The following is a 22,566-nucleotide window of genomic DNA, read 5'->3' as shown; positions in this document are numbered from 1 at the left end:
TCTATTTGTTAAACATTCCAAAAACAAACAATAAAGCTAGAAAACTGTGGACGACGATTCTAGTTCTTGTCTAACTCGATCAATTGGTTACCCCATTTGGTTTAGCTTGGTGATGGTAAAAAAATGATTGTAATCTTTTGAGTGAACCCATCCCATTACGTTATAAGGAAGAGAAGGGTAATAAACATGATTAGACATGTACCCAAAAAAGTTGGAAAGTAAAGAGAGTGCAGTATGTGCAGTTATAAATCAAACCGTTAAAAATTAATATATTAATAAATTCAATGGATGCGATTTTTGCAGTTCTCCTGCAGTGAGAAGATATTGGAATCAGTAATCAGTACTCAGTAGTATTTCTGTAATGCAGTGCAGCAGCCTGCAGAGGCTACGTGCAGATAAACGATTTGATAAGAAGAATCAAACAGAGACAAAAGTAAAATAAAATAAAAGTATGATGAAGAAAAACCGAAAAAGTATTAGAATTTTTCCTTACACGGACTGTGCATAATAAGTATATATTTAAAGTAGAGTTTTATAATATACTATTTAATCCCATGTCCATATTCGACTAAACTTCTTGTTCCAAGCAACAACAACAAAGCTTCTCGTCTTTCAATGGCTGAATTCAATTCTCTTGAAATGAAGAGAATAAGGAAAGAAGATGAGGGATTTGCCATAGGAGTCGACCTTGGTACAACCTACTCGTGCGTTGCAGTGTGGCAGGAGCAACTCAATAGAGTAGAAATAATCCACAACCAACAAGGCAACAAAACCACACCTTCTGTTGTTGCATTCACAGACAAACAGAGATTGATCGGTGATGCTGCTAAATATCAAGCTGCCATCAACCCAGAAAACACCATCTTTGGTACATTATCCACTCTTCACTATCTATGTCTTTCTTTTATGATTTCTCATGCATGGCTTTTTATTTTTTTATTTTTAATTTTTATAACTTTTTGCAGATGCTAAGAGGTTAATCGGTAGAAAATACAGTGACCCCATTATTCAGAAAGATAAAATGCTATGGCCATTCAAGGTCGTTGACGGTGTTAATGACAAACCCATGATGGTGGTTAAGTACAAGGATCAGGAGAAGTTTCTTTGTGCTGAGGAAGTGTCATCTATGATCCTTGTGAAGATGAGGGAGATTGCAGAGGCTTATTTGGAAGCACCTGTGAAGAATGCTGTGGTTACTGTTCCTGCTTATTTCAATGATTCTCAGCGAAAAGCTACCGTAGATGCTGCTGCCATTGCTGGTCTCAATGTTATGCGGATTATAAATGAACCTACAGCTGCAGCTATTGCACATGGCCTTGACAAGAGAACTAACTGTGTTGGAGAACGAAGCATTTTCATCTTTGACCTTGGTGGTGGTACTTTTGATGTGTCTATCCTCAAAATTAAGGACAAGGTCTTCCATGTTAAAGCCACTGCGGGAAACACTCACCTTGGAGGAGAGGACTTTGACAACAGAATGGTGAATTACTTTGTGGAGGAGTTCAAAAGGAAGAACAAAGTGGACATTAGTGGGAACCCGAGAGCCTTAAGAAGGTTGAGAAGTGCATGCCAAAGGGCAAAGAAGATACTCTCTTATGATGTTACTGCCAACATTGAGGTAGATGCTTTATTTCAAGGTACTGATTTCTGCTCTTCAATTAGTCGTGCAAAGTTTGAGGAAATCAATATGGATCTCTTTAAAGAGTGTTTGGAGACAGTAGACAAGTGTCTTACTTATGCTGATATGGACAAGGGTGATATAGATGATGTAGTACTGGTTGGTGGTTCTTCCAGGATTCCCAAAGTGCAGGAGCTACTGCAGGATTTCTTCGAGGGAAAGGGTCTGTGCAAGAGCATAAACCCTGATGAGGCTGTAGCTTATGGTGCAGCTGTGCAAGCTGCTTTGTTGAGTGAAGGCATTAAGAATATTCCAAACTTGGTGTTATTGGATGTTACACCACTGTCACTTGGTATTTCTACACTAGGAGATATCATGAGTGTGGTGATTCCTAAGAACACTACCATTCCTGTAAAGAAGACACGACCATACATAACACCTGAAGATAATGTGTCCCATGTCGGTATTAGTGTTTATGAGGGTGAGAGAAAAAGAGCCAGCGATAACAATTTGTTGGGTTTCTTTAAGCTTTATGGCTTTCCTCCAGCTCCTCGGGGCCATCCTCTTTATGTGTGTTTTGACATAGATGAAAATGGTATCTTAACCGTTTCTGCTGAGGAAAAAACCACTGGCAACAAGAACGAGATTACTATAACTAATGATCAAGGAAGATTGTCAGCAAAAGAAATTAGAAGAATGATTGAAGAGGCAAAGAAATATCAGGATGAAGATAAGAAGTTCCTTAAGAAGGCCAAGTTAATAAATTCCTTGGATAAATATGTTTACAAGATAAGGAATGCTTTGAAGGAGAAGGATATCAATTCTGCAATTAGTAGGGCCACAGATTTGCTTGATGGTGATAACCAGCAAGATGATATTGTTATGTATGAGGGTTGTCTGAAAGAACTTAAGAGCCTCTTTGAAACACTCGAGGCCATGGGCAAGATTGGTTAGTTGTCTTCTGTGTGCAACTTTTTTGTGGCATTATATATATAACTTGCCATTTTTTGTATGTGATAAAGGCAAACTTTTATGATCAATGTTATCTTAAAATAGTTCAAGTTTGATGATAACTTTGTACTGGAAATGTAATTTGAATGTTGTTGTGGCTTACTTGGCCCCCAACACTTGAATATAGATTATTAGTTTTGCATAGTATGTGTGTTGCGCGCTTGAGTTCATCTCATTTTTATTTTGTTGATTCTAGTGTTGGGCTTTCTGGACCAGAGAAACACTAAAGAAAAATTGGTTTAACTCTGTTGCACACTTTTGTTTTGTTGAAGGACGTTCTGGAGTATTGTAACATATAATTTGCTAATACATTTTTGTTTGAAGCAGTAAAAATGTAAATAGATAAAGTATTTTTGTTACAAGCAAATATCATACAGAAATGAGGAAGATGTTACATCCATTATTATCCCACTCCAATAATTGCTGACGTGATGAGGAACATGTCATCGATTCATATTTACAGGTTACTTTCTATCTTTTGTTACACACAAATTCCATTCATACTGTAACATGTCTTGGATGTATGTGTGACTCAAAAAAGAAAAAAAAGAGAGGAAGAAATACACTTTTTAAAGGCTAATGGGTGTAAAAGAATTGAACCATCATATCATAATTGAGTTGACAGATCATGCTTTCTTTTAATCTCAAAATATTATTTGGTTTTACACACACATATTATAAATAATGTTAACTAAATGCACAAATCAAATAACTTACATCATCAATACATTAATAATTAGTATCACTTTGAATCTTCATTAATGATAGATAAAAAATGATTTAATTAATTATTGATCTTTATACCTTCGTCAACATTTCATTTCAGTTCTTATGTATATATAAAAAATTTTCCATTTTAATTTTTTTTTATCTTTATTACTATTAGAAAACTAAGAGCAAGGAGTAAAATATAAAATATTGTTTGTATAGGAATTAAAATAATGATACAAATACAGGACCGAGTAATTAATTAAATAAAAAAAATTAAAAGAGTCTTGAATTTATAGGAAAAAAAATAATGAAATTTATTTCAATATTTTTTTATTGTTTTCCTATGTACTGTTTGGTGATGTTGTGGTGAATTTCAAATGTATAAACTAAGTCAAATTTGAAAACTTATTTGTAATTTTCTGCAAAAATAAGAAACAGTGAATGATAATTTTTTTTTTTTAAGTAAAATGATAATAATGAGATTTGAAATTTATGATTTTACATAAATTATAAGAATTTTCTTTGTCTGTTAAAACTCATATTTTGATAATTTTAAAAAAATTGTATATAAAAATTTAGTTGAAGGTAAGATATGACTCAATACAAAATCAAAATTAACTATGTATTAATTTCTTTTAAATTTTTCGGTGAAATTTCAAATTATCTACATAAAAAAATATAAAATAAGAGAAATTAAATTTGAATACAAATCTTAATTAACTTGAGAGTAAAGAGATTTAATATGAATTATGTCATTACTGTGGATGGTAAAAAATTGGCATAAATTACTGCAACCTTTCAAGACATGTGACGCCGATGGCTTATTTGTTTCAAATCGAGTGAAACTGTCCCCAAAACAAAACAAAAGTGAATGAAAAATATCTATTAACTTTTATTAAAGAAACTTGCTTTTCCCACTAACTTTCCCCTATGCTTTGCTCAATCTCCATCAAAACACAAGAAAATATAAATATTTATAAATTGAATTTCAACGCATAAAGAATATTAATAATTTTTAATGAAAAAAAAAAAACAAATGAAAGATACCTAGTTGATTTTATTGAACTACCTTTCGTTTTTTACTTTTATTATTGGGTTAAAAACTTTGATGAATTCTTCTGGAAATGAAAATAAAAAGTTTATATTAAAGTGAATTTATTACATAAAAATATTAAAAGGATTGAATATTCATTTGATAAACTAATTAACAATATGAAATACTCCACTAAAGACACTCCTTGACAAGACCTTATGATCATTGTTACTTTTGTGAGTGAAATTTGTAAAGCACATGAAAAGTGAGACCTACCAATCCTATGAGATGAAGAAAGAAAAAGAGAAAAGATACATTCAGAATGTGAAATTGGGAACACGTCACATAGAGAACAAGTTTGAGTATATATATATAAGTCTCTGAGTAGTGCAAAGACATTCAAAGATCTCCATCATCATCATCATCACCAGCCATACCATTCTTATTCATTTTAAGTTTACTGCCTCAGCTGCTCAGTGATCCTCACTCCACTACCACTACTACCAGGTGCCCAATTTTCTTTCTTTCTCTTTTGGTTTGAAAAACTCTCTTTCTTTGTTTAATGTTAGTTAACACATGAGTAATTCCTACACCAACATAACTTTATAAATACATGGTTTATATTTTTGTTTATACTTATCTGTAAACACTCCTATAAGAAGGAAAAAGAAAACAAATAATAAACAATAAAATTAATTTCTCCGTATGTTAAAATAATTTTATACATAAATTATTATTTTTTTTTTGCAAAAGCTAACATAAGGTTAGATTGTGATTGAATGACAATATAAAATTATTTTACACTATCAATACGTTTTCATTAATTTCATATAAGTTTTTTTTCTTAATTAACTTATATATAAGCTACTTTCATTTTTTGAAAAAAAAAATTCTTATATTTTTATTTATTTAAATGTACTTATAAAGAAATTTATTTAAGCATTCACGTAATGGAATAAAATTATTATAAAATTTATGCTGAAAGTGAAGTCAAAAGTTATTTTATATTAGATTGACAATTTGGTATATTTAGAACAAGAATGAATGGGCTTGAGTCTTATACGAGCTAGAGATAACCTGAAAAAATATGGGTTCATGATATATATATCTCCTTTTTTCTATAAGTACACCTCCTTTTTAGAAAAAATAATTAAATATTTAAAATATTCTTAATTTTTTTTTTGTTTTTAATTTTTAATTTTACATATAAAATATTTAATTTAGTAATTTTTTTCACACATCTTCTCTTCTTTTTTCAATTTTTACATGCACTCCCTTACCTTTCTTTCACCACACCTATTTTGGTAGCATATGAAAATTAAAAGAGAAAAAAAAAGTGTGTGAAAAAAAAGAAGAAAGTAGCAAATTGAAAATTGGAAGTGTAAAATTAAAATTAAAAAAAAACTATAATATTTTATAATTTTTTAATAAAAAAATAAAGAAAGTGTACTTATAAAAAAAGGAGGTGTATATATCATGAGTCAAGAATATGTGACTCGGCTAGAAAATATTGAGCCCGAAAACATTCTTGGCCCTAGTTGTAAATAGGTCTGATCAGTCCAATAATTATTTTTAATTTCTTTACCTATCATTAATAGCCCAATTATGATTGTTAATGTGCAAATGGAAAGGGTATAGGCTGATGATATATACACCTCCATTTTTTTATACATATACCCTCTTTTTTTAAAAAAATATTAAATTTCTAAATTATCCTTAATATTATTTGAAATAAAAAAAAATTATCCTATAAATTTTTTTTGGGAGGTGTATTTGTACATAATTATGGAAAGTTCTTTCCGGAATACTAAAATTACTATTCCGGAAATAACTTTCTGTCGGAATAATTCTGAAAAGTACTTTCTGTAATACTAAAATTACTATTGCGGAAAGTTCTTTCTGGAATTATGGTAACAAATACACACACTGTTAATATTCCGTAAAGAATTTTTCGCAATAGTAATTCTAGTGTTACGGAAAGTATTTTCCATAATTATTTTGACGGAAAGTTATTTCCGAAATAGTAATTTTAGTATTCTGGAGAGTACTTTTCCGTAATTATTCTGACAGAAAGTTCTTTTCGGAAGGCTCATGATATATACACCTCCTGTTTTTTTTTATAAGTATACCTACTTTATTTTTTTAAAAAAATTATAAAATATTATATATATATTTTTTAATTTTATACCTTTAACTTTCAATTTTCTACTTTTTTCTTTTTTTTTTTCTATTTCAATTTTTACATGCTACAAAAATAGGTGGGGTGAAGGAAAGATAACGGGGTGCATGTAAAAATTGAAAAAAGAAAAAAAGAAGAAAAAAGAAAGATCTGTAAAAAAAAGTACTAAATTAAATGTTGTGAATGTAAAATAATAAAAAAAGAACAAAAAATTAAAAATATTTTAAAATTTTAATTATTTTTTTTGAAAAGGAGGTGTACTTATAGGAAAAAGGAGGTGTATATATCATCAACCTTTGAAAAACACTTTCCAAAATAATTTTTTTTTATTTCAAATAATATTAAGGATAATTTAAGAATTTAATATTTTTTTTAAAAAAAAAGGGGTGTATGTATAAAAAAATGGAAGTGTATATAGGCTTATGATAAACACACCTCCACTCTCCTATAAGCACACCCCCTTTTAAAAAAAATATATATAAAATGTCTAAATTACCCTTAAAAAAAAAATTCCTAAATTTACACCCCTCCTTCCTCGCACCCCCTTCCCCGCAAGCAGCACGGGCCGTACTGCAAGCAGAACGGCCCGTACTGCTTGCAATACGGCCCGTTCTGTTTTCAGTGCTGCCCGTTCTTCAGTAAAACGGGCCGTACTGTTTTCAGTACGCCCCGTTCTGCAAGCAGTACGCCGCGTTCTTCAATCAGTACGGCCCGTTCTGCAAGCAGTACAGGCCGTTCTGCTTGCAGCAAGGGCCGTTCTGCTTGCAGCAAGGGCCGTTCTGGGACCGTTCTGTTGCAGTACAGGCCACCGCGTCACTTTTAAAATGGCTACCTTATGACTGATTTTAAAACCCCGATTTTAAAAGTTATTTTTGTACTAATCTTTCTTTTCATATAACAAGTAAGAGTCTTTCTCATACAAAATCACTTGCCGACATTGCGCACCCCTCTTCTTTCTCTTTCTGGCACTCCTATTCTTCTTCTTCTTACTGTTACGAAAAGTTCTTTCCGGAATTATATAAAAATGTTCCGGAAAATACTTTCCATAATATTAAATTCTTATTCCGGAAAGTATTTTCCGGAAATATTTTGTTATATAATTCTGGAAAGTATTTTCCATAATATTGAAGTTACTATTACGGAAAGTTCTTTCCGAAATTATATGAACAATAATTTCTATTCCGAAAAGTACTTTCCGGATTGCTAATGACTGTAAAAGTACTTTTCGAAATGCTATGACTGTAAAAGAACCTTTCTTATGCTGATTATGGTGGGACTAGTCCTTTTTTTCTATTCAGAATGACTGTAAAAGTATATTGCTTAATAACATTGAGCGGAAAGAGGCTTTGGGAAGAAGAGGGGTGTGAAATGTGGGGTGCGGGGAAGGAGGGTGGGGGAAGGGAGGTGTAAATTTAAGAATTTTATTTTTTTTAAAGGGTAATTTAGACATTTTATATATTTTTTTTTAAAAAGGGGGTGTGTTTATATGAGAGTGGAGGTGTGTTTATCACCAGCCGTGTATATATCATTAACCAAGGGTATATAGTAAAAGGGCCTAGTCCAGCCCATTAAAAATGGGCCAGCTGTATTAACACATTCCAAATATATGGACTAAAAAGTGTACTGTGTTTATTTCTTCGCTAAAATAATAATAACAAAGTTTTTTTTATGTAAAACTTTTTTTAATTATAAAATTGTAAAATATAAAAAAATAATTGCAAAGTTAAACTTGCCAACATTTCTTATACCTGTGTCTACTTAATAATTTTGAATTTTCCATCTAACTCTACTAATTGGGTTTTCTTCAATAATAGGTCTTAAATTCAACAATACTTCTGTATCAAAATGAAACGGAAATATAAAATCCTACACTAATTAATTATTATTTTTATCTAATTAAAAATGGCTGTCCCAGTAAACTGGCTTGCTTCACCCTGTTAAAAGCTTATTTTTTTTAGCCAAATAAATTACTTGGTTAAATACTCCCGATCCAATTTATATTATCTTAAAAAATATTTAAAAGAATTGACCCAACATGTCAAACCTATTTTACCACCTATTTCGGTTTAAGCAATCTTAAAAATACCACAAAGCATGGAAAATAATAAAATAAAATAGAAGACTTAGTTTAAAAATTATAAAAGGTTACGTAACCTGGGTGATATGTTACAACTAATTGATGGTTTTGTGGTATATTTCTTCTGTCGGTTGCTTTTGTTTGGAAGAATGCATATTCCAATTTTGTGCCTTCAATTCTCACTTTTATGTGTTTACTTGGAGGTGCTAGAGATTGGATTAGTATTGTATGTTTTTGGTGTATAATAATGGGGTAAGAATAAAACCTAGGACTTTAATACAATTTATCTGAAGCCCCACCATACTCTTAAGTCTTAACAACTTTGGTTTAGGAATAGTAATGAAGACACTAGGTAACCTCATAATATTGTTATGTTTTTTCTTTCATTCTCTTCGTTTAGATTATATATTATTTTTCTTTCAGCTTATTTTATTCAATTAACTATTATTGTTTTAAAAAGTAAGGAAATTTAATCTAGGATTCGTTTTTCTTCTACCTAAAATTCTTGATTATTATTTTATATCTGAATATTAAGTGATTTTACGATGGATTTGTGATATGAAATAATTTTAAAAGTTCAAAGGTTAGAAATTTAATAAAATTTGAGGGATTTTATAAAAAGTGATATTAGAATTTAAAGAGGAGAAATTAATATTTTTATTTTAGGTAAAATTTGATATTTTGATCAGTGAATTTTAAGATAGAGAGAAATTAAAACAGTTTAATAAATTCATTTTGGGAAGACTTTGAGTAGGAAATAACAATTTTTGAATTTATATAAAAGAAAGTTGATGGTATAATTAAATTTACTTAATGTTTAAATGAAAAGACTTAAGTGATTAAAAATAATTCAAGAAATTAAACTAACATAATGTCTTAAGTAAAGTAATTATTTTTTTAAGACTAATCCTCTAAAATGGATATTTATTTTATTAAATTAAAGACTTAAATTCAAAATTTTAAAATTTGAGAATCAACCATAATGCTAATTAAACAAATATATGCATACAAATAAAATAAGAGTATAAAGTTTCAATTATATTGAGGTAAAGAAATAAGTTAGGCCAAACAATATTTTATTTAAATAAATATGATTTGTTTGAAAAAATTTTAATGTTTAAATTTTGCCAATTACTTATTACGAACTTGTTTTAGGTCAAATTTGTCCCTATTAGAAGTATATTTATCGATTTATATTTAAAATCCAACATGATCTTCATTAAATCTTGTTTTAAAGTCCCTAATAAATTTTTTAAACTATAATATATATATATATATATATATATATATATATATATATATCATTTAATAAATTTATAGACTTGATTCTTTATGTATTTTTTTTAATTAAATATATATTTTTTGTCGGCAATTAGATTCTTTATGTAATGAACATCCTAATAATTAAAAAGTAAATAAAGTATAAAATGCTTCTGGAGTAACTTAAAATCAGACCTTCTAATCAATTTTTTTAACAAAAATATTCATTTAATTTTTTTTATAATTATATTCTTAATATGAATTATCACCAACTTCATTGATAATCTATGTTGAAGAATATGTCTCGTTAACTTTAGTAGATTTTTTTAATAATGTTTTTTTATTAACAAGACTTAAAGGTAATATTATTTAATATTAACCTAGTTTATTTCTTAAAAACCCAACTTAACTAAGCTGTGAAAGATCCAAGTCAGACAATCTCACTTATTTCCTCTTCTAATTATTATTATTTTTTTCAGGGACATGTTATGCGTGGTAATGTTATGTTGTAGTAAATTTCATTAACTGTGTAACAAGTTGTGATTATAAAATAATAAAATTTGAAACAAGACAGCAAGGCCAGGTACCCACTGCTCTAGGCTGAAAGAAAAAGACAACCATCCCTCATAGGGAGTGGGGCCAATTATAATTTTCAAAGTGTTTATCACGAATTTTAATTTTAGAAGAGTATTCCTTTTTTTTCCCTAAAAAATTATATATATATTGTAATTTTTTAACTTTAGAAATTAATTTTCTTTTGTTCGTTCCTAGAGTGTTTAGGGCCGATAGCAGTGACGAATCTGCTCGCTACGTTGGAGGCACCTCAAAGGGGTGGGATAGCTGGCCCCAAGATAGATTTAACGCGGCTGCATACATAAGGCAAGATTCGAACCATTGACCTTGTTTAAGCGTCAACCCTTATCGCTGAACCACACGTTTGGAGTTAATTTGTGAATAATTTGAAATAATATTTATAAAATCGATATTTAATATATACTTTGATATTAAATTATTAAGAAATGATTAAGAAAAGGATATTTCCCTACAAAGGGTTGGAAAAGTCAAAGTTAGTTATGGTGGTGGCCCATGCAGCCATGCCATATGATAATCCCCTATGACACGGAATGAAAGAGGAGAAATAAATTATTTAAATCAAGGGGGGAAATAATTAAACTAAAAATTCTATTATAATGTACTAGCAATATAAAATTAGTCTTTATACAAAAAAAATGTAAAATTAATTAGTCACCACTCGAGTAATTTAGACAGGCACACGTCGTAACTATACATATTCCTCTTTAAGGATTTAAAAATTCGCATTGATGTATTAAATAGTTAATATTTTTTAGATGATATAAACTTCATCAAACACTTTAATATGTGTATATTGTAATCGTATTATTCCCTCACACATTCATAATGATCATAATCATACATGAGATTTAGAAAAACGTAAGTGAGAAAATAATATAATTATACATAATATTTCCGATTGAATAATAATGTAAAATAAACTTTACATAGTTGTTGTATTTAAATTAAAATTTAATTGAATTATTGAACAATGGAATCCTCCTCCGAAGTGATTTATAATTGTTGTATGATTTTAGAATTTTGTGCAGGTAATAATACTAATACCAACGAAGCAGCATTTGAAGATAGAATACATCATGTGCTTTTCACATTACAGGTACTATAAGTTCAGCAAAAATCTTGAATATGATATCTAGATGAGTCACCAATTTGAAAACAATAAAGTCGATGGCTATTTTAAGTATATTTTTATTCAACCAGCCGCCATAGAACTTTGAATGTCCACATGCATTATTATAATAATAATAATAACAATTAGCTATTCAACAAATTCACGCTGGAATTTACATGAATTCGCTCAAGATTTTTTGGCATCACTCAAGAGGATAATTTTAATTCAAATTTGATCTTTTGTTGAACAAAAACTTCTATCTGTTTTAAGAAACAAATAAATAACATCACATTTTCCTCGGGCACATAGCATTACGTTAATTAATAATTGGAAATTAAATGATGATGATTTTCCTTCCTCTTTCCTAGTCTGCTCTATGGAAAATCCATGGCTCCACCTTAGTAAAAAATTGCCAAGTGTGCTTTGATTGATGCTGCATCTTTGGCGTCTTCATACCAAAAAGTACTTATAGCTAGGCATCGTAATTTCGTAAAATATCCTTTGGTGGACCTAAGCTTAACGAACGTTGATTAAACATTGAAGTTAACTTTTAATATTTTTTAAATAAAAATCACAAGAAAAAAGTGCTTTTGGGAGAGACAAATGTGGGTTATCACCACTAAAATTTTAGTTAAGAGAGAAAGTAAAAGATAGCAACACTAACAACTCCCAGCAGTAATCACTTTTCCAATTACAGCCTTTAATTCAAAGATAACATGTTGTCATGACATGAACTAAAAAAATGGTTTTATGGGAAAAAACAATCTGCACAAGGACTTTCTGTGCTGGTCAATGATGAATGAACAGATCATAAAATAATAATAACTCTAGGAATGAGAGAAGCAACAACAAATTAAACAAGCACCAACAACCCTTGTTTGGTCTTGTGGATGTAACAAAACATGTCATTGATGGCAAGTGAATGAACCTTTGACAATCATATGACCAAATTGGATTGTTTCCACTCAAGAGGTGGCTGCTATAATTAGGAGCTTCTTACAAGTGATTTCCCTGTTCGTGAAGACTTTTCTTTCCCCCATACATGCATCCCCCCACAATCTGTAACGATCATTGGCAACTTCTGACATCATATCTGTGATTGTGAGTGTGAGGAGCTTGAGGTTTAAGAGCTTCAAGCAAAAGTGCAAACCCCAGTTCAGTTGCAATGGAGTTAACTCCAAGAGGAAGAAACCAAGGTCATGTGTTGACCTTTGATAGAGATGCAGATTCGTTTGTGGAGGAAGATAAGGAGCTTCAGTCCAAGTGGGCTGCTATAGAGAAACTACCCACTTTCAAAAGGATTAAGACTTCTTTTGTTGATGTCAGTCAGGAGGAGAGTGGAAGCAGCAGCAGAGAAGCAGATGGCAAAAGGGTGGTTGATGTTACCAAGCTTGGAGCAGTGGAAAAGCGTTTGTTCATTGACAGGCTCATCAAGCACATTGAGAATGATAACCTCCAATTGCTGCAGAAACTAAGAGAAAGGATGGAAAGGTATGTATTTACTCTAGCCTTGACTGATCAAGCTGCAAAACATGTTCTTTGTGTTGATACAGACAAAGTAGGGTTAACATTTTGTTAGAGCAATTGGTAGAGTGGTGTGCTGACTAGTGACAATTCTTCATATTTGTCTTCTTGATGACATGTTTTTGGTATGGTATCCAATTCTATTTGATGTTAGAAACTTCCTTTTTGTTTTCCCCCATTTTTTTTTTTTTTAATTCAGTTTCCCAATTTGATTGTGTAGAGAAAAACTTCTAATTACTAGAGTCACTTTGCATCACTCAGTTAAATGAAGGGATGGGGGATGGGGTACAAGCTGATATAGGCATTTTATTTCAAAAATTGACAAATTGGTTGTTTTTCAGAGTTAATGTGAAGTTACCCACTGTGGAGGTCAAGTACAAGAACCTGCATGTTGCAGCAGAATGTGAGGTTGTTCAAGGGAAGCCACTCCCAACTCTATGGAACTCTTTTTCTAGCTCTCTTTCTGTAAGTATGCTTCCTCCTTGAACCTAAGTAAGTAACTGTCCTACGAAACCGAAAATGTATAAACCAATATTAAGAGACACAAGCTAAAATGCGAAAAAGCAAGGAAATATTTGCATCTGTTCATCCTAAAATGTGCTAAATTTATCACTTAAACAGGGATTCATGAAGACTATATCTTGTAATTCTCAAGGAGCAGAAATAAGCATTCTGAATGATGTCAGTGGTATCATAAAGCCATCAAGGTAAGTGAATTTATTTTGTGTGTATGTTATTTAATGAGTATGAGTCCCACCCAAAGTTCAGACAATAATAAAGTGTTGCTAGAATTCTTGTTTTTTTTTGGAGTTACTGACAAAATAAGTATTCATGCGTTCAAGCATGTGCTTGTAAAGTCTTTTAGCATTAAAATTCCCGAGTGGCTATCAAGTATGGATATTGTATTGTGATTGAAATAAAATAAAAAAAAATGATAAAGCTTACAATAAAAGGGGCCAAATTGTTAACTTATCAAAGATGGTTCTGAATGCAGGCTTACTCTTCTTCTTGGTCCACCAGGCTGTGGGAAAACGACCTTGTTAATGGCACTGGCTGGAAAACTAGAGCAATCTCTCAAGGTCTGTATTTTAAACACAAAACAACATAGTGAAATCACTGGAGAAATTCATTTAGTTCAAGCAACATTTTGTATCTGAGTTCTCATAATCATATTAAAAACATGTTTAAGCACAACTTAAACTATTCAGGAATATGCCTTGCACTGCAATTGATGCTTCTTCATACTTGATGAAATTCCAAAATCTTTCAAAACTAATAATATATGGAGTTGAGCCAGTTGAATTTCCCTATACTGCAATCCCTCTGATATTCTACTGCTTTTACTTATCTTCAGGTTTCTGGAGAAATCTCTTACAATGGTTACAAGCTAAATGAATTTGTTCCTCAAAAAACATCAGCTTACATAAGCCAGTATGACCTGCATGTTCCAGAAATGACAGTGAGAGAAACAATTGACTTTTCAGCACGCTGTCAAGGTGTTGGAGGCAGAGCTGGTAATGTTTCTTACTTGCTCAATCCTATATTACTCCACAAAATTGTAACTAATACCATACCATGTGTAAGCATTCATATATATATATCATTTGTATTGCAGATCTAGTGGCTGAAATCACCAGGAGAGAAAAAGAAGAAGGAATCATCCCTGACCCAGATATTGATACCTATATGAAGGTAATTGTAGTATGGACAACTCATATGTCATAATTACGAAGCAACCAGTGGACAAAGAAAATAACAAGACTTTTGCAGGCAATTTCAGTTGAAGGACAAAGTGAAAATCTTCAAACAGAATACGTTTTAAAGGTAAATCTTCTTCAAGCAGGGCTGAGTTATAGTACATAGTTATTGAGTGGCTCATTTAAGATTTTTCTATCTTTTTTGACATGTGAATACAAACTTTTGATATCCTAGATTCTTGGACTGGATATCTGTGCTGACATACTGGTAGGTGATGCACTAGATAGAGGTATTTCTGGTGGACAGAAGAAAAGGCTAACTACAGGTATGTGCAATGATGAATAATGTTTTCTATGTCATTTTGTTGTAATTGAAAAAATTCAGAACTCAATATTCTCTTTGTACTACTAACTAAAAGAATTTCTCCTGTCTGAAAATATATGAAAGCCTCGCCTCTTTACTAGACGAGTGATCATTGATAAATTGAAGGCTAGTGAAACATCTGCTTAGGGTGCAAATAAACAATTTATTCATATATTATATAATATTTCTCCAAATCATATGACAGGAGAGATGATTGTGGGTCCAATAAAAGCTCTTTTTATGGATGAAATATCAACCGGCTTGGACAGCTCCACGACCTTTCAAATAGTTACATGTCTCCAGCAATTGGTGCACATCACAGATGCAACCGCAGTGCTTTCACTGCTTCAACCGGCACCTGAAACCTTCGAGTTATTTGATGATCTTATATTGATGGCAGAGGGGAAGATAGTATACCATGGCCCCCGCAGTCAAGCACTCCAATTTTTTAAGGATTGTGGTTTCTGGTGCCCAGAAAGAAAAGGAGTGGCAGACTTTCTTCAAGAGGTGAGATAACAAATGACCCCTCCTTTTTCTTTTTTTGTCTCATAGGGAATCAAGCATTGCTAGATGGCCCTTACCTTTGTTGTGTACTTAGCTACCATTGAGCCAAAGCTCATAATTTTCCTTCTTGTTTAATCCACTTTGGCCTTATAACATAGCCTCACAAATCTTAAATTTCAACTATGTATTGTACAGGTGATCTCTAAGAAGGATCAAAGGCAATACTGGTACCGCACAGATATTCCTTACAGATACATTTCAGTGGATGAGTTCTCTCAAATATTCAAATCAAGTTATTGGGGAAGAATGTTAAATGACGAGCTCTCACAGCCAGATGATAAATCTCAATCCCATAAAAATGCTTTATCGTTTAGCAAGTACTCATTGGGAAAATGGGATCTGTTTCAAGCTTGTATGAAGAGGGAGATTCTTCTCATGAAACGAAACTCGTTTATCTATGTATTTAAAACTGCACAGGTTAGTATCAACTATCAAGTTCAGCTAAGCTAAATGCCACCTGAATACATCAACCGGTAACTTTGATCTTACTTGTTTCCTTTTCTCATTTGGCAGCTTACAATCACAGCAATCATAACAATGACAGTGTTCTTACGTACTCAGCTGGCTGTGGATTTGATAGGATCAAACTATTTATTGGGTTCATTGTACTATACACTTGTCCGCCTCATGACTAATGGCGTTGCAGAGTTGATCATGACTATTACTAGACTCCCTGTAGTTGATAAGCAGAAGGCATTCTATCTCTATCCAGCTTGGGCTTACTGCCTTCCGGCTGCGATTCTAAAGATTCCGTTTTCTGTACTTGATTCTATTGTTTGGACATCAGTTACATATTATGTTATAGGCTACAGCCCTGAAATAACAAGGCAAGTACTATGTTAAATTTCATGCAGGCACAAAATAGCCTACTTTTCTTTAACTTTGCAAGTTTTTCTTATCTCTTTTCTTTATGGATCAGGTTCCTCCGCCAGTTTCTTTTGCTTGTCACTTTGCATATGTCATCAACCTCCATGTGCCGTTGCCTTGCTTCAGTTTTCAAAACTGATGTTGCAGCTACAACAGTTGGTTCCTTGGTCTTAGTACTGATGTTCTTGTTTGGTGGCTTTATTCTTCCTCGGCGTAAGAAATTCTATAGTCTCTAGCTAGTAGCTATAAGATGTTGTACTAATTACAAAGTTACTCATGTCTCATGGAGTTTATTCACTGCAGCATCACTACCATGGTGGTTGAGGTGGGGATTTTGGCTTTCCCCCATGTCATATGGGGAAATAGGAATAACATTAAATGAATTTCTTGGTCCTCGCTGGCAAAAGGTATCTTCTAAGATAATTATTCGTTCGTCTTCATGATAGATCACAGTCATATGCATATATCTGAATTACTTTCTTTTTTATTTGAAGATCAAAGAGGGAAATATCACTGTAGGAAATGAGGTTCTCAGAAGTCATGGTTTAGACTTTGACAGTAACTTCTACTGGCTATCAGTTGGAGCTCTACTTGGTTTCACAATCCTATTTGATTTTGGATTTGTCTTGGCATTAACATACATAAAACGTAAGTCCTATCTAAGTTAATACAAGGAAAAAAATCAAACTGTCATTTTATTTTGTTCAATCCACTGACTTTATGTGAAATGTATTCAGAGCCTAAGATGTCTCGAGCTTTAGTCTCAAAGAAGAGGCTCACTCAACTAAGGGGACAAGAAAAAAGCAACAGTGTGGAACTGAGGTCAGTTACTGTTGATATTGGCCACACAACAAGGGAAAATCAAAACACAGGTGAATAGAACTTCTATGATAAATTATCTCAAAGATGAGTTTTTTTCCTTCAAGCAAAAATGATAAGGAATTTCGGTATCTTTTGCATGGTTGGTCATGCAGGGAAAATGGTCCTGCCGTTTGAGCCACTGACGATAGCATTCAAGGATGTCCAATATTTTGTTGACATTCCTCCGGTAATAACCACACACGTCTTGTATGTCATGATTTGATGTCATTGACAAGGTTGTCATTGTTAATTAAGATTTTTAACTTTGTCATTTTTAACAGGAGATGAAAAAACATGGTTCTGATGAGAAAAGGCTACAATTGCTCCGTGATATCACAGGAGCCTTTAGGCCAGGAATTCTCACTGCACTGATGGGGGTGAGTGGGGCAGGGAAGACTACTCTGATGGATGTTCTTTCAGGAAGAAAAACTGGAGGTATCATTGAAGGAGATATAAGAATTGGAGGATACCCCAAAGTGCAAAAGACATTTGCAAGAGTTTCAGGTTACTGTGAGCAGAGTGACATACATTCTCCATATATAACTGTTGAAGAATCTGTCACATACTCAGCTTGGTTGCGGTTGCCAACAGAAATTGATTCGGTCACAAAAGGGGTATGGCATGCTTATCACTTGCACCATGGTTCTATTTCCCTAGATAACAATTGTATCTTATAACTTGCTAATTTCTATACATATCTACTGAGCAGAAGTTTGTTGAAGAAGTCCTTGAAACAATTGAACTTGATGATATAAAGGATTGTTTAGTTGGCATCCCTGGCCAAAGTGGCTTATCTACCGAACAACGTAAAAGACTAACCATTGCAGTGGAGCTTGTTTCCAATCCATCAATAATATTTATGGATGAACCTACATCTGGTTTGGATGCTCGAGCAGCTGCCGTTGTTATGCGGGCAGTGAAGAATGTTGTTGCCACTGGCAGGACTACAGTTTGCACTATACACCAACCGAGCATTGACATATTTGAGACTTTTGATGAGGTAGTCCAAAGTGCCTTCTGTTGATAATAACAGTTTAAAATATATAATAGTCTCTATTTTAGGTACAGAATAAGATAGTATATTTACTGAAATCTAAAACTCTACAAATAAATCAGTGTATGCTTCTCTTTCTGTGATTTATTAAATATGTTGATCTCTTGCTTCTAGAATTGGAAGTAAGTGCCACAAAGTAAGAAATTGATTTCCTTCTTTAAAAATATAGAAATGAAATGCATGATATTTTTAACTTCTCTGTCATGTTGACAAGGAAAATAATATATACTAAAAATAAGTTATTTTTCATGCAGTTGATTCTAATGAAATCTGGAGGACAGATTATTTATAGTGGAATGCTAGGCCATCATTCAAGTAGACTGATTGATTATTTTCAGGTATGCTCAAACCAGCAGCAAAGTACATAGCATTTGAGGTTCTAGACAGATCAATGATCATCTTATTTTATAATGTCCCTGTCTTGCAATTGTCTTAAACATGCAAGTGACTGATAACAAAAACTGCCCTTAGGGCTGCCAAAGATCAAGGACAATTATAACAAAAGTACACAGTACCTTTGTCTCGCACTCCTTCACTTATGTTGCTGAAATTTGTATCTAAGTAATTTTACTGTCCATCAGAATATACCTGGGGTGCCAAAGATCAAGGACAATTATAATCCTGCAACCTGGATGTTGGAAGCTACCTCTGCATCTGTAGAAGCAGAACTTCAAGTAGATTTTGCACAGATATATAAAGAGTCACACCTTTATAGGTGAGCATCCAATCAGCTGTTGTCCATTTCACAAAGAAAAAATATATAAATGGGCCATAACTGGTCGTAATGGTAATGATCATAAATTTTTAAAGATCACTGATCCCAAGTTTTTGAATTACTGTTTGTGTTTGTAGGGATACCCTTGAATTGGTGAGAGAGTTAAGTGAACCACCGCCAGGTTCAAGAGACTTGCACTTTTCAACTCGCTTCCCGCAAAATAACTTGGGGCAGTTCATGGCATGCCTATGGAAGCAACACTTGTCCTATTGGAGAAGTCCTGAGTACAACTTAACACGTTTCATTTTCATGGTTGTTTGTGCAATAATATTTGGGGCAGTATTTTGGCAGAAAGGGAATGAAATGTAAGTTTGTTTTCATATACTTATAATTTGCACACAAAACAAACTCATTCTTTTTATCTGGAAAATTATACTTACTCCACTAAGTTCCATGAATAGCATGCCTTATTATCACATTTTGAGAAGATAAGAACATATATTTTATATCAAAAACATGCCACGCACAATCAACATAAGACATTCTTAATTACACTGAATTTTATGATGCAGACAATAATAGTGTTTACATGATTCTAGTGTAGCGTTAAACTTGAAGTTGCATAGATGAAAGTGCTGATATATACTTTTTCTATGGTTAAAGAAACAATCAGCAGGATTTGTTCAACGTACTTGGATCAATGTATATTGCTGTAATATTCTTGGGTCTAAATTACTGTTCAACAATTCTACCATATGTGGCTACCGAGCGTGCTGTCTTGTATCGAGAAAAATTTGCTGGAATGTACTCGTCTACAGCTTACTCATTTGCACAGGTTTGCAGTTACTTAAAGCAAATTCAAGTGGTATTTATTTGATTGCAAAATCAGTAATTCTTAAATCAGTGATATTCTTTTCTTATTGTAGGTGGCCATTGAAATACCATACATTTTAGTGCAATCAATTTTATATGTGGGTATCACATATCCAATGATAGGTTTCGAATGGTCAGTTCAGAAAGTGTTTTGGTACTTCTACACCACTTTCTGTACATTTTTGTACTTTGTATATCTTGGAATGATGATAATGTCATTGAGCGTAAATCTCGATATAGCTTCGGTATTGTCAACTGCAGTCTACACCATATTCAATCTCTTTTCTGGATTCCTCATGCCAGGACCGGTAAGTCTTTTGAATCTACCACAATTTCTTTCTAATAATTTGTACCTTCATAATATTTGCATCCAAGATTTTTATTTCGAGTGAATTTGGATCCAAAGTGGACATGTGGAGAAAAGCACAGATTGATGCAAATTATTGGAAAAAAAAATAAAATCAAAGTCCCGTATCAACTAGAAATTATGTCAAAATACATATACAAGTGAGAACAACTCTCAACTTATAACTTCAAATCCATATTCTTAATATAATGTCACGGTCTATCCTAGATTCATTAAGAAGCCTTGCCCATCATTTATTAATATATCAAGCCCAATAGTATTAGATGTGAGATGTATTCGAAAAAATTCAAGTTTCACCACCTAAAGATGAGGTCAAAATACATACTATGCAAGTGTTGAGACAACCCTTACTTTTCAAATTAATTTTATAAGATTGAGATAGGTCTAAATCTACGTTTTTAAGACAAAAGACCAAGCTTTTGAGTAATCCAATCCTAATCAAATTCTTTCTTTTACAAATAAATTTTAGCCTTCCCCAAAATGTAATTCATTCCATTGTTGAATTGATCTATTTGATGGGTGGTGAATGTCCACAGTTCATGCAAGACATGATAATTCAAAGCCTGAGATACTAACTATGTTTTATATATGCAGAAAATTCCTAAATGGTGGGTTTGGTGCTACTGGATTTGTCCCACTGCTTGGTCCTTGAATGGCCTCTTAACTTCACAATATGGAGACATGGAGAAGGAGATACTCATATTTGGGGAGAAAAAACCAGTTGGTTCCTTTCTAAGAGATTACTATGGGTTTCGGCATGATAGATTAAGCCTTGTGGCTGTGGTGCTCATTGCTTACCCACTTATTTACGCTTCTCTGTTTGCCTATTGCATTAGAAAAATGAATTACCAAAAGAGATAGATACACACACAGTTTGGCTCCTCTGCAATATGGTGGCTTCGATTTTTCATGTATAGAAATATAGAAACATGTGGCAACATAGATTAGCAAGACCTCTACTACAAAATGTTTATATGTAATATTAAAAAAAAAAAAAAACAGTTTTATTGTTGGTACTGTAGACTCTGGCGGGAAGAGGAAGAAAATGAAGAACAATGGGAGAGAGACCAGGGACTTACAAAGATGTCAACAAGTGAGATAGGTTTATGAGACTTGTAGTTCTTTTATTTTTTTCAAGAACAAGCTAGTTATTTAGTGATAAAGAATATTCAAGTTGTACAAGTTAAAATAACACTTTTTCAATAATAAAAATGAGGGCTTAAAAAATATTTTTGGTGCCTATAATATTAATATCGTTTTAGTTCTCTTACAGTCTTATATTTATTTTACTATTCTTGTACTTTTTTTTTTTGGTTTTTTCATTTAGCAATTGATGTTAGAGGGTCAATGTTGAGTGACTAATCAAAATTGGATAACAGATCTGGTGTATTCTAAATAATAGAAATTAAAATGAATTATATATATATATATATATATATATATATATATATATATATATATATATATATATATAAGAGATTTACATAAAAATGGTTATAATTTTATAAAGACAAAGTTGAGATATTATCAAAATCCTACATATCATTTAAGGAAATGAAAAAATAAAAAAATATAAAGTATTATATTATATTATGTATAATTTAAAATTATATATATATATATATTAAATATTAAGAATTTATAAATAATATTTTATTTTAACATTTAATATTATAAAATAAAAATATTATATTTAATATTTTTTAATCAATAATAATTATTATTATTTTATTAATATCCACAATTTAACCATGATTAAATCATCACATTAAACTAGTGTCTAAACTGATACATCTGTCAAATTTTAAAAACATCAATTAAGTGTAAACACAATTAGGGAAAAGAGAGCGAAAGTTTTGCAGCTTTGCTGAGAGTCTGAGACCATGCCCCTAAGCAATTAATTTTTTTTGTCAAATTTTTGGAGATGCCCATTATTGGTTTTGTTATCCATAAATACATATAATAATATTTTATTCAATTATTTTATAAATGGTTAAGTTTTGATTTTTTTTTGTTGGTTTGTTGAGAGAGTGACACTTGTTAAAGAATTTCACTTGTGCTACCTTAAAATGTTTATATGTAAAAT

At 31.8% G+C, this 22,566-nt stretch overlaps 2 protein-coding genes across 2 annotated transcripts; both read left to right on the top strand.

The window, feature by feature from the left end:
• Window positions 1–206: 206 nt before the first annotated feature.
• On the top strand, window positions 207–2,776 carry LOC109807362 (heat shock 70 kDa protein 4). Its single transcript, XM_020369880.3, has 2 exons — window positions 207–868; window positions 966–2,776. The coding sequence occupies exons 1-2, from the start codon at window positions 616–618 to the stop codon at window positions 2,570–2,572; spliced, it is 1,860 nt and encodes a 619-aa protein (XP_020225469.1). The 5' UTR covers window positions 207–615; the 3' UTR covers window positions 2,573–2,776.
• A 9,377-nt stretch (window positions 2,777–12,153) lies between these two features.
• Window positions 12,154–21,709, top strand: LOC109807641 (pleiotropic drug resistance protein 3). Its single transcript, XM_020370210.3, has 24 exons — window positions 12,154–13,085; window positions 13,460–13,583; window positions 13,740–13,825; window positions 14,113–14,197; window positions 14,473–14,632; window positions 14,734–14,810; window positions 14,889–14,942; window positions 15,051–15,141; window positions 15,385–15,686; window positions 15,879–16,160; window positions 16,257–16,570; window positions 16,663–16,823; window positions 16,914–17,017; window positions 17,105–17,258; window positions 17,348–17,482; window positions 17,585–17,658; window positions 17,753–18,085; window positions 18,181–18,471; window positions 18,780–18,863; window positions 19,107–19,240; window positions 19,378–19,605; window positions 19,904–20,075; window positions 20,167–20,421; window positions 21,075–21,709. Exons 1-24 carry the CDS (start codon window positions 12,760–12,762, stop codon window positions 21,339–21,341), a joined length of 4,293 nt encoding a protein of 1,430 aa, XP_020225799.2. The 5' UTR covers window positions 12,154–12,759; the 3' UTR covers window positions 21,342–21,709.
• The last annotated feature ends 857 nt before the right edge of the window (window positions 21,710–22,566 follow it).

Source organism: Cajanus cajan, chromosome 5 (genome assembly GCF_000230855.2).
Source record: "Cajanus cajan strain Asha chromosome 5, NIPB_CcT2T_4, whole genome shotgun sequence".
Classification (NCBI taxonomy): Eukaryota; Viridiplantae; Streptophyta; class Magnoliopsida; order Fabales; family Fabaceae; genus Cajanus; species Cajanus cajan.
Note: the sequence above shows the minus strand (reverse complement) of the source record. Positions and strands in the feature narration are given on the sequence as shown.